General features: G+C 36.1%; 1 protein-coding gene across 5 annotated transcripts in view; it reads right to left on the bottom strand.

Annotated features, from left to right (window-relative positions):
• rut (adenylate cyclase rutabaga) overlaps nt 1–13,609 on the bottom strand; it is a 681,419-nt gene that overhangs the window by 47,863 nt on the left and 619,947 nt on the right. For all 5 annotated transcript variants that reach the window (XM_069827313.1, XM_069827316.1, XM_069827315.1 and 2 more), the window contains 3 exons: nt 11,080–11,299; nt 3,642–3,766; nt 1,838–2,018 (listed from right to left, as the gene is read on the bottom strand). In XM_069827313.1, coding sequence (XP_069683414.1) covers nt 1,838–2,018; nt 3,642–3,766; nt 11,080–11,299 — 526 coding nt within the window. The remainder of the gene's footprint in view (nt 1–1,837; nt 2,019–3,641; nt 3,767–11,079; nt 11,300–13,609) is intronic.

Below are 13,609 nucleotides of genomic sequence, written 5' to 3'. Positions count from 1 at the left end.
GGTAGGCTATGTTGCTCCGGTCCGAGCTGTACCGAGTAGAAGTCGGGATGGTACCCGCTGTAGGCGGTCTCAGCGAGATTGAAACTCTTCCCCATATCCTTGGCTTCTGCCCCTATAGTGAGGCCCTTCGCAACATCCGTCCGTTCTATGCTGGCCGAGGCACTGAAGGAAGTAGGATTTACAGTCCATCAAGAGGTGCAGGGACTAGCCACACAAGGAAGTGTTCGGCGAATTGATATCATTGCCATTAAGAACAACTCGGCATACATTCTCGATCCCACCATCAGATTTGAGACACATGCAGATCAACCGCATGAGGTGGACAGTGAAAAGAAACGGATCTATGAACCAACAATCCCTTTCTATAAAGAATATAGCCTGTCCCACATTGATGTAATAGGTCTGATGGTGGGAGCACGAGGTACCATACCCTCCTTCTTTGCCAACAAATGTAAAAACCTGGGGCTAACACACAGCATTGTGAAGGAAATAGCCATTAGTGCCCTCAAAGGATCGGTTCAGATATTGAGAAATCATTTGTATGGGAGTGATAATGGAAATTTCAAGTTATGTTAACCGATGGCTGTTCATTGGTTTAGATCTCAATCCCAATAAATCCGTACTATTATTTTTCTCGCGGTATATCTGATGATATTTTTTTTCCCCCTTTCTTTACTGTAAATGAGCACAAACGCTACTTAGGTGTAAATTTTTCTGACATTTTGTATATTCGATTCCCTAACCATTTCAAATGTATATCATTTCACCTTTTAGGTGTGTTTCCAAATTATATGTAATACGCTTTGTCAAATCTGGCAACCTTTCCATAAGGGAAGCTATATTTATTATTATTATATTATGTACAGAGTGGGCTAGAAGGCACGATCGGATATTGTTTATCTTATATATAAAAGTCAATGTGACTATGTATGTATGTATATATATATATGTATGTACTCTATACAAATCTACACGCTTTGACCGATATTTGCCAAAGTTTGCACATTTAACCTTCATAACCTTTTAACCTTTTATAGTACATTATGCAATGAGCCTATAATGAAGATAATTAAGAAGCGAGTATGGATATTTATGAAACGAGCGCAAGCGAGTTTCATAATTTTCATACAAGTTTCTTAATTACCATTATAGGCGAGTTTCATACGACTTTTCATGCTCGACCATATTTCTAACTTGATATTATTAATTTTCTTTGTATCTGACCTTGGCCAATGTCCCGTATGTTGTGAGATGTGCGCAGACGCGAAAGTATTGATTTTTTCCGAGGAACAGATGTTCACATTGACCTTGCTAGGCCATAAGAACCTACAGAGATAACATTGAAATTAAATTAGACATTGAAAAACGAGATGACAAATTGAATTTATTTGAATATTATTTACAATTAACGCTAATTATTATAGTAACAGAACATAACCTTCTGCGACAGTATTGGATTTCCAGCCTCCGTGACTTTTCGCTAATTCTCTTTCGATTGCATATCCGAGAATAATCGATACTTGCAGTTTTATAACGGTAGAAAGCTGACCTGTCATTGGCTGAGCAGTTGTAACCTGAGTCGTCATTGGCTGAAAGACCTGACCTTTAATGAGTAGGTGTACTTTAATGACATGCATTAAAGTTCTGCTACCAGGTGTATAATTACTACATTTCGGCATGGTCGAGCATAAAATAAAATAACTAGCAGCTAATATATCCTCTAGAGTCCTGGAGAGTGAACCCAAGGATCAGTATTTTCATAGCCCGTATCTGATAAAGACTTTAAAACAGCGTTCACACAGACCATTTCACAGCCAAATAGTGAACACATGCTTACCACCTCCAGTGTTGGTGGAGCTCCTCATGCCGGGAAGGTCGTCCACACGAACGGTGCCCGGCTGTTTGCGATCCGTGAGGAAGTACGTCGTCATGTCCCCCTTCCCCTTCACTTTCACTTTGCCGCGACACTGGAACTCGTACGGGAAATTCTTAAGCACCTGGTACACCTCTTCAGTCACCTGCTCGGACCAACAAGCCACGCCATGGCCACAGACGCATTCACACATTTTATTTCAGTGTTCCCGTTTGTGAGTATTTTCAGCTACACCGGGTGTATGCAAATTGGTGTCAAATATTTTGGAGACGCATTCCTAACCACTCAGTTTCTGTCAGATGCGTTTCCAATTCACTGTGGGCTAAAGCAAGGAGATGCACTATCACCTTTACTTTTTAACTTCGCTCTAGAGTATGCCATTAGGAAAGTCCAGGATAACAGAGAGGGTTTGGAATTGAATGGGTTACATCAGCTGCTTGTCTATGCGGATGACGTGAATATGTTAGGAGAAAATCCACAAACGATTAGGGAAAACACGGGAATTTTACTGCAAGGAAGTAAAGAGATAGGTTTGGAAGTAAATTCCGAAAAGACATAGTATATGATTATGACTCGTGACGGGAATATTGTACTAAATGGAAATATAAAAATTGGAAATTTATCTTTTGAAGAGGTGGAGAAGTTCAAATATCTTGGAGCAACAGTAACATATATAAATGATACTCGGGAGGAAATTAAACTCAGAATAAATATGGGAAATGCCTGTTATTATTCGGTTGAGAAGCTTTTGTCATCCAGTCTGCTGTCAAAAAATCTGAAAGTTAGAATTTATAATCAGTTATATTACCGGTTGTTCTTTATGGTTGTGAAACTTGGACTCTCACTTTGAGAGAGGAACAGAGATTAAGGTTGTTTGAGAATAAGGTGCTTAGGAAAATATTTGGGGCTAAGAGGGATGAAGTTACAGGAAAATAGAGAAAGTTACACAACACAGAACTGCACGCATTGTATTCTTCACCTGACATAATTAGGAACATTAAATCCAGACGTTTGAGATGGACAGGGCATGTAGCACGTATGGGTGAATCCAGAAATGCATATAGAGTGTTAGTTGGGAGGCCGGATGGAAAAAGACCTTTAGGGAGGCCGAGACGTAGATGGGAAGATAATATTAAAATGGATTTGAGGGAGGTGGGATATGATGATAGAGACCGGATTAATCTTGCTCAGGATAGGGAGCAATGGCGGGCTTATGTGAGGGCGGCAATGAACCTCCGGGTTCCTTAAAAGCCAGTAAGTATTCCTAACCACAAAACATTAAAAAAACTTCCATATAAACAATCAATCAATGAATTGAGGGCATTTCAAAACCTAAGAGGTTCTTAGCCTCATTCACGATATATCGCCATTCGTCTCTGTTCTCTGCATCTTCTTGTCGTCCTCCCACTGTACAAAGATTATCATATACTTGGTCCTGCCAACGGAGACGACGTCTACCAAGAGGTCTCTTACATCCTGGAGAATAGTCGAAAGCTTTTCATAGAAGAGAGCATTTTCAGAACTATGTTTATATGGAAGTTTTTCAACGTTTTGTCGTTACGAATACGTCCCCAAAGTATTTGACACCAATCTGCATACACCCTGTATATGGTGGTATGCTTTTACAATGAAATATATTTTAATACAGCTGACAATATCAGTACTTTTTATCAAATTTATTTACATATGTAAACAGTAATTAAAATGTGTCAAGAAAGCTACATAAAACCATAATCCTTGACACATAATAGTTGAGAGGCAAGTTTACCTGCGTGTGGTTTGGCAACCCTGTTGAGTCCATGCGACTTGCCACGTTCACAGTGTTGCCCCAGATGTCGTACTGGGGCTTCCGTGCTCCTATGACTCCGGCAACTACAGGACCGATGTTGATACCTGAAAAACACGTTCAATATGAACAATTTCATCCAAATAAAATCTGCCTGATGGTTTACATAAGATTCATACCATTTTACTTCTTTCTGATGGATTATTTTTAGCATGGCAATATTATCTTCTCCATCCTCACTAAAATTACAAAGTAGAAAATTAAAACGTAGCGATGGCGCGTTCAAATGAACACAAAGATGAAGTAGAAAATATTGCTGTGCTGGATTTTGAAAAGTGTAATTCTGCAGGGAAGCTAAGTACGCAACTTTGTGGCTTGTGAGATCAAAACTGTCCTATACTAGTTTATTTTTTGATCACTCTGTAAAGAAACAATAACAAAGATCATATTAAGGGTTCAGGGTGAGGTCCCTGCATCCACAAACAGATATGCTCCTTGCCTCAATGGTCTTACAATGCCACTGAAGTTCTGCTCTATGTTTTAGAATAACTAAACACTTCAGCTGACCCCACAGGTAGAAGCCCACGAGAAGTTTAAGTCTGGTGATCTGGCTGGTCAATCAACTCGACCTTCCTCACCCATCCGTTTCTTTGAATAGGCAATATTGAAATCCTTCCTTACTTTATGGCTGAAATGTGGAAGAGCAACATCATTAGCAGCTTGTGTACAGTTAGTAACTGTCAGTTGTAATATTCGTTGGATATTATCGGATTTATAATAATAATAATAATAATAATAATAATAATAATAATAATAATAATAATAATGATTTATTTAACCTGGCAGAGTTAAGGCCATACGGCCTTCTCTAACACTCAACCAGGAGTAAAGACTGCGTTACAAAAACACTACAAATTTACAAATTACACTACAATTTTACACACAAAACTGAATAAGATAATAATAACAATAAAAAATAAACAACAAATAAGAAGAAATCAGACATAATATATAACATACAGAAAGAAAGAAAAAAGCATAATAATATGTGAACAGCAGGTCAAAATAAATGAGGCATACAAAAAAAAAGACAATTATTCATAATAATAATAATAATAATAATAATAATAATAATAATAATAATAATAAGAATAAGAATAGTAATAATGATGATAATAATAATAATGATAATAATAATACTAATAGTAGTAATAAAATAGTGCAGTACAAAGTATACAGTGAATACAATATTTCTAAGTACACACAATAAGGAAAATTAAGATTATATATAGCTCAACTTATCACATTAGAGATATACCATTATCGGAAAATATGAAAACAAAAATATAAAATAAGTTGAATATCATTAGAACATAAAAAAAATGTGAATACGTGGAAACATGCAATACAACACTTGTCATAATAGTAAGTTAGTTTGGCAACTCGCCATAAGATAATTTTCTAACTTGGATTTGAAAGAATTCAATGTTCGGCAGCCCTTGACTTCAGGCGGCAGAGAGTTCCAGTGACGAGAGGTAGCAACAGTGAAGGATGAGGAATACAGAGACGATGCAGAGATTTTAGAAGAGATGCATTATAGGACCCACCCCTAGTATTCCATAGTATCGATTGTATATTTTCGATTATTACATCAAGTATGCCATCTTAACAAAACTAAATACATAGTACTACAAACATGTATCTATACTAATAATAAATCTGTAGCCGAAATATTTCTGGTAATTTCCGATTTTCCAAAAATAATTGGTCCTAACATATATAATTAACCACCATAAAACCGAAAATCTCTTTTTTGAAATTTTTGTTTGTATGTCTGTTTGTCTGTCTGGATGCTTGTTACCTTTTCACGCGATAATGGCTGAACGGATTTCGATGAAAATTGGAATATAAATTAAGTTCGTTGTAACTTAGATTTTAGGCTATATGGCATTCAAAATACTTTATTTAAAAGGGGAGATATGAGGGGGCCTAAATTAAATAAATCGAAATATCTCCCTTATTATTAATTTTCATGAAAAATGTTACATAACAAAACTTTCTTTAAAAATAATTTCCGGTAAGTTTTATCCTATACAAAATTTTGATAGGACTGATATTTAATGAGATAAATGAGTTTTAAAATTACAATAACAACACCATCTAAGGCGCTGTACTGAAATAAAAACAAATGACTTCGTCTATAAGGGGCCTTGGACAACAACAATCGAAAGCTATTAAACATAGCCTACAGAGAATGTTTCTGTGTTTGTATGAAGTAATATCGGAAGCTAATTAATTGTTTAATCATTATTTCACCATTGGAAAGTGTAGTTTCTCTAGATGGACATAATTCTACAATGTTATTACAGTAGCTTCTGAAACATATAGCAAGTAATATAAAGTATACACATTAAAACTAAATGATATGTCAATCTTCATTAAACTATGGTTGCATGTAATAACAATTAAGAAACATGTTAAAGGAATTGTCATTGCACCAAATGATTTCTCTCTGGACAAAAATGACTGCATTTTAATTATTTAAATACAATTTAAATTAAGTAACATATTAAACGATTTATCCTTCTATCAAACACGAATGTTCCCTGGATCAAACGTCCTATTTTAATTATGTAATTACTTTATATTTATTTCTAACGGGTGCAGCGGAGCGCACGGGTACAGCTAGTATTTTAATAAAACCAACAACATTGAAATTAAGCTCATATTAGTCACCTTTGTTATACAATATATTAAATTTTATTCAAAATAAAGTTAACGAAAGAAACCAAAGCTAAACTTAAAACACAGAAACATTAAACTTTCAAACAATACAACATTGGGATTAAGTTCATATTAGTCATCTTTATAATATTATAAAATACGAATTCTACTCCTTTATACTGCATTTTTGGTTTAGAGAAAATACTAGTCTTTCACAAAAACACATTTTTACTAGAATTTTCCCTGGACCAAAGAATTAAAAACAAAATTGGTGTAAAATTAGCATTTTACCATGGACCTCACTGGAGATGTTCCATTTCATCTTCTCCGTTATCCAAGTGCTTTCACAAAGTGCTACGATACGGCGTTCCTGTCTCTATCATTTAATACCTTGTAATTTCCAATAACATCTCCACAGAAGTTCATCTCGTTTACTTTTAAATTTCTTCAGTCTCATCCCAGGATTGCATGTTTCGCAAAACATTTCACTCCTAAGTAAACCACATTCGCATAAAAAACCATAAACATAGCCTACATGTCTTTATTCATGGATAAAGCTACTAAAAAGGTTACAACTTATTTATAATTCCATAATTTCCATTTCGAGGCCTACATATTAAATCAAGAGGGAGAATTTGATCCACTTCTTTTTTATATTTAACTATCCATTTGAAATTGCCGCCATGATTATGATCAAACTAATTTACAACAATATTGGGTATTTTCCTAGTACCCAGTACTCGTTACATAGACCACTCTTACACTAAACCTGGAGTAATTTAAGCTTATTAATCATATAAATGATTCTACTTACTGTTTTTTATATGCTCACCTGTATGTAATTTCTATTTTATACATATTTCATTGTTATTTTCCATCCGAAGATCATTAAGAATGCTGAATATTACTTAATATCTCCTATCTTTCTTCGGTTATTTACAAGAAGTCGTCGCTGAACGATTCACATTATTTCCAGGTTAGTTGAATCAACTCATCTAGTGAACGACATAAATCTTTAAAATACTAGATGTCTCTATCCCTTCTCCTCTTGTTACTTGTGAGCCGTCCCAAACCCCGACCTCCACCCCTAAGAGCGCCAGTCCTTATATACCCATCAGTCAAGGCCTTCTGACAAATAAAAGCAATTGACAATAGATACCTCAGTCATGACAACCTCATAAAATATCCTATCAATTGAATAATCGATCTTGCTACGTACAACATAATTATATTATATTATATTATTACCCATTTCAGCGAGTACCGACGACCACTGCAAAATACGATAATTTGGTCCAGGGAGCATTCTCTTTTAGCACAAGGATGATTTATGTAACATGTTTCTAAATTATTAGTCTTTTAAATACCGATACATTCTTTAATAAATCACTGGAAAACAAATGTGAATATAGGAAGTGGAGTGAGTACGAAATTATTATTATTATTTGGCGCATCATTTTTACGTAAACAACGACAAATAAAAAGGGATTATTAGCAAGTATGTACACTGGGTTTGTCAAATGCGCATCACCATGCTTTCCAAAAGGCACTTTTAAGTGCCCGACACCCCGCTTTTTACATCATGTGCTACACGTCGGATCATCATCGGGACTTGCAGCCCCGATACCCCGCTTTTTACATCATGTGCTACATGTCGGATCATCATCGGGACTTGCAGCCCCGATACCCCGCTTTTTTCATCATGTGCTACACGTCGGATCATCATCGGGACTTGCAGCCCCGATACCCCGCGTTTTTCATCATGTGCTACACGTCGGATCATCATCGGGACTTGCAGCCCCGATACCCCGCTTTTTACATCATGTGCTACACGTCGGATCATCATCGGGGTTTGCAGCCCCAATACCCCGCTTGCTACGTGCAAAACAATTATATTATATTATTACCCATTTCAGCGAGTACTGACGACCACTGCACAATACGATAATTTGGTCCAGGGAGCATTCTGTTTTGGCACAAGGATGATTTATGTAACATGTTTCTAAATTATTAGTCTTTTAAATACCGGTACATTCTTTAATAAATCACTGAAAAACAAATGTGAATACATAGGATGTGGAGTGAGGACGAAATTATTATTATTTTTTATTTTTTGGCGCATCATTTTTACGTAAATAACGACGAATAAAAACTAACATGCCACATAACATTATTTTAAGAAATACAGGAAACAAGCATGAACAATATTCACCATTCTTAATGATCGGGGGATAGAAGAAAAACGTATGGAATAGAAATTACATACAAATGTGCGTGTAATAAACAATAAGCAAACCATCTTCGATTAATCATTTCAAAACAACGTGAATATAGCGTGGATTGTGTAGGAAAATAATTTCTTATATGTTGCTTCCAATGTGCATCATTGTTAACTTATGAAAACAAATGAAAATTAACATGGCATATGAACACTATTTGAAGAAAGATAGGAGATATTAAGTAATATTCATCGTTCTTAATGATCTTTGGATGGAAAATAACAATGAAATAAGTATAAAATAGAAATTACATACAGGTGAGCATATAAAAAACAGTAAGTAGAATTATTTATTTGATTAATAAGCTTAAATTACTCCAGGTTTAGTGTGTTGTGTAACAATAGACAATGGAATCGTTCACAGAAGTGAACTATAAATGATGTGAATCGTTCAGTGCATCCATCTTGTTGTGTAACAATAGAAGTGAACTATAAACGATGTGAATCGTTCAGCGACGACTTCTTACAAATAACCCTTTCTTCAAATAGTGTTTATATGCCATGTTAAATTTCATTTGTTTTCATAAGTTAACAATGATGCACATTGGGAGCAACATATAAGAAATTATTTTCCTACACAATCCACGCTATATTCACGTTGTTTTGAAATGATTAATCGAAGATGGTTTGCTTATTGTTTATTACACACACATTTGTTTGTAATTTCTAGTCCATACTTTTTTTTTTCTATCCCACGATCATTAAGAATGGTGAATATTATTCATGCTTGTTTCCTGTATTTCTTAAAATAATGTTATGTGGCATGTTAGTTTTTATTTGTCGTTATTTACGTAAAAATGATGCGCCAAAAATAATAATAATTTCGTACACACTCTACATCCTACATATTCACATTTCTTTTTCAGTGATTTAGCCCCCTAATGCAAGAAAGAACACATTATAAAATATAACTCGTACCTTCAACCCAAAGGTGGTGGACCGGTTAATTACTATAAATTAATTGCACGAAGGTTTGGGGGCCAAATCCCCAATGGGGGTTTTAGGGGGCTAATAATCCCTTTTTATTTGTCGTTATTTACGTAAAAATGATGCGCCAAAAAAATAATAATAATTTCGTACTCACTCCATTTCCTATATTCACATTTCTTTTTCAGTGATTTATTAAAGAATGTACCGGTATTTAAAAGACTAAATTAGAAAGATGTTACATAAATCACCCTTGTGCCAAAAGAGAATGCTCCCTGGACCAAATTGTCGTATTTTGCAGTGGTCGTCAGTTCTCACTGAAATGGTAATAATATAATATTGTGACAGTGACGTGAGATTCGAACTCACGACCAGCGTCCCGCAAGAGAGAAGATCGCGCGGAGCACTTTGGGATGGCGCGCGGCGGAGAGGGGAAAGGGCCAACACGGCGAGAGAGTGGAGAGAGAGTGCGCACGCATCTGGTGCTGGTAGAGAGGAGAGGGCTCTGGATTTTTCTGGAGTGCCATCTCTAGAGACGCGTGGATCTTTCGAGGCTACGTCGCTGTGGTTATAAATTAAGGACGCGAAGGAACGACAGCAGTTTTCAGTTATTCAGTCAGTGAGTAAGCCAGAGCAAGCAAGCCTTGTGTACCGCAGTTCGACTCGAGTGTGCGTCCGCAACTGTATCAGCATCCAAAGGCCTGAGTTCGAGTGCAGTGGACCGCAGTTGGAGGGACCTGAGTTCGAGTACAGTGAACTGTCTCTGAAGATCTGTGGTTCGAGATACTGTGAGATACTCGAGTGACTGAGCTAGAAGAACTGAGAACTAACAGTTCTGATTTGTAAATAGTACTTTGTAAATATTAGTTAAGATTAACAGTTCATTGTTGTTCGTAATAGTCCAAGTAAATTGTCATTGTCGTCGGTGGAGTGCTATAACGAATACTGTGTTGAGTGAAAATCCAATTGTTGACGAGAGCGTTTAAGGTGAATTGTAGAAAGGAATTATTGTTGTGACGAATAAATTACATTGTTGTTACTAATAAAATTCACAATATAAATTATGTTGTACGTAGCAAGATCGATTATTCAATTGATAGGATATTTTATGAGGTTGTCACGACTGAGATATCTATTGTCAATTGCTTTTATTTGTCAGTAGGCCTTGACTGGCACTCTTAGGGGTGGAAGTCGGGGTTTAGGATGGCTCACAAGCAACAAGTTATACTAAATATGTTAAACATAAAAACGACCTATGTAACGCGTACCGGGTACTAGGAAATTACCCAATATTGATTGGTTGGCAACATAATGGCAACAATATATATCGATCATTTAATTGATCGAAACGCTACTTCCGTTGACCTTTTTTTGTGGCTTTGCATATTTTTATATTTAGGGTGGGTCCTATAATGCATCTGTTCCGAGATTTTCTTTTCAGTGTTTGCCAAGTCCACCAAGATACATCCCCTACCAGAAGGTGCAACTCACCCACTCGCAGCATGAAGTTATTGTACGAGTTCTCGTTGATGTTGAGCAATTTCTCTCGCATGGCGAATACGAACTCGACAAGCGTGCTCAGGTAGAAGCCCGCTGTTGTCTCGTCCTCGTCCAGGATCCGGAGGTCCGGCATCAGCCCCACAGCCGCCATGTACGTCGAGCCCACCGTCTTGATCTTGTCTATTGCCTTAAACCTCTCTTCGCCCAACAACTGCAAAGTACACGAGTCACAATCAGTTCATTGTAGGGTGAAAACACAGCTTATTTTGTGTAATTTCACAAATTTAATCAATAAGGATGATTCATGTTCTCTCTTGAAGGGTATACACCATTTTAAAATAATTTAATACACAAACACAACTATTACCGTACATGAAATGCTCAATAAGGTTATGTAGCTTTATTCTCTTCAGCTCTAATCAACAATAACAACAATCCAGGTTGCCAGGCGACGATAGAAAACAAAAGATGCAAAAACAAATGAATGAGGTGTATAAACAATTGAATGCTCTTTCATATTTAGATTCCCTGCAGATTATACAGTTTCATTTATACCACTCAGAAGGCCTTAATTAAGGAGATGCTAATTTTATTTTAAATAAAATCTTTTATTTATAAATGTAATTTTATAGTCATCTTCTAAGATTTTATTTTATAATTGATAATCAATGGTGCTTAATTATTACACTTTATTTTATAACAATATTCATATGTAATTAATTATATTTGTTTGCTATTAATTTCCGGATCCTCGTGGTCATCCTTAATTAAGGTCGGACGAGTTATTTCTCTCTCTCTCTCTCTCTCTCTCTCTCTCTCTCTCTCAGGGGTGACATTTGAAATTTCAAAGTAGGGGTGGCTGGGTGAAATCTAAAACGCAATTAATCCTGGTTTCAGACTTGCCCTTCAATATCTAAATTGACGTGTTTTTTGTTTAAATTTAATTAGTTATTTAGACTGGGAAATTTTGAAATGAAAGCCCTGTATATACAGTACTTTATTCCGAAACATTTTACACCGACTAAATTTAATTGTTTTATATCACTTTGTCCTTGTGGCAACCCTTTAATAAGGGAAGTTTTTAGTAATAAACCACTGTGTGTATAAAAAATATCTAGCTTTTTTTGGATTTGTGACCAGGTATCTTAGAAGCCGAACTACATTTATTAAATAACTAAAATGCTCTCTCAATTAATATCACTCAATAAAAGAATTGTATTCCAATGGATACCATCCCATTGTGGAATCCTGGGAAACGAGAATGCGGATGCTTTAGCAAAGAAGGGCAGCACTGCTACTTACAGACCTGTTACTAAATCTACGTATTACTCTGTGAAAACATTGATTTAATCTACATACTTAGACTTCAACAAACAAAATTTGATAACTCAATCCCAAGGGAAAAAAATGGAACTCTCTGCATCATAATCCACAATTAATTCCCGATTTACCACGAAATCGTCTGAAGCTGCATTTAGATTGGCAACAGGCCATGATTGTTTGGCCAAACACCTGCATAGAATTGGAATATATCAGTTCCCTAACTGCCCATGGTGCAACTCAAACCAAGAAATGGATTCGGAACACCTCAAAATCTGTGCTTCATTGGCTGGTCATGATAATATCTTTGAAAAAAATATTGGAGTGCAAGAGGTCAAATGACTTTATTGTCAAACTCCTGGCATCAAAACAACAACAACAACAATAATATTGTCAAGCAAGTGGATCGTGATTTTTTGTAACAGGTTTATCTCACGAAAAGCCCAAGTTAGGGTCGCTGGCTCTTGGAATCGAATCCGAGACAAGACAGGCATGGTAACCAATTTACCATCATGCTCATGCTTTTATGACACTCCTCAAGTCATTTTTCTTCTATAATCTCACCAGACTTTTGCTGTATCACGACACAACGTTTTGTAAACATCTGCTGCTGGTCCATTTCATCATTCTTGGCTGCATTCTTCATTCTTCAACAATATGAAGTTCTAAGCCACCAAAAAATGCCTTCAGTTTAGTGAAAAACTGAACAACACTCTGCACTGCACAATGCAGAATCTGGACTGTAAACGGTTTATTGAAAACTTCCCAACAAGAATGGAGTGAAAATTAACATTGCTGTAGTCAATATTAAGGGAGAAAATGGATGAAAATTGTACCGCCTACAAATTTCTTAACTAAAGAGTCTACATTTTGCACATGTGCTCCTCTTGGAATATGTAGGTTATGTATGCTACAAAATTTCATTCATGTTACTGAAGTACCGTAGTTTTGAGTTATGCATTTCTTTTTTAAATGTAACATATTTTTAAATCTACATCCTTGCACAAATTTTAAGCCTATATGATCCACAAATTTGTGTACTGGGTGTTCAGTTCAAAGTGTGTCATGGCTTGCTGTATGCCGTCATGTGGCTAGCCGATGAGCCTAGAGAATGCTACCTTCCTACACTTCCGCAGAGGTGTATAACCTGTGAGGCAGAGAAGTTGCCTAGCAAGTACGGCGTTCATTCTGAAGAGTACGT

The sequence above is a fragment of the Periplaneta americana genome, chromosome 6 (assembly GCF_040183065.1).
Source record: "Periplaneta americana isolate PAMFEO1 chromosome 6, P.americana_PAMFEO1_priV1, whole genome shotgun sequence".
NCBI lineage: Eukaryota > Metazoa > Arthropoda > Insecta > Blattodea > Blattidae > Periplaneta > Periplaneta americana.
Note: the sequence above shows the minus strand (reverse complement) of the source record. Positions and strands in the feature narration are given on the sequence as shown.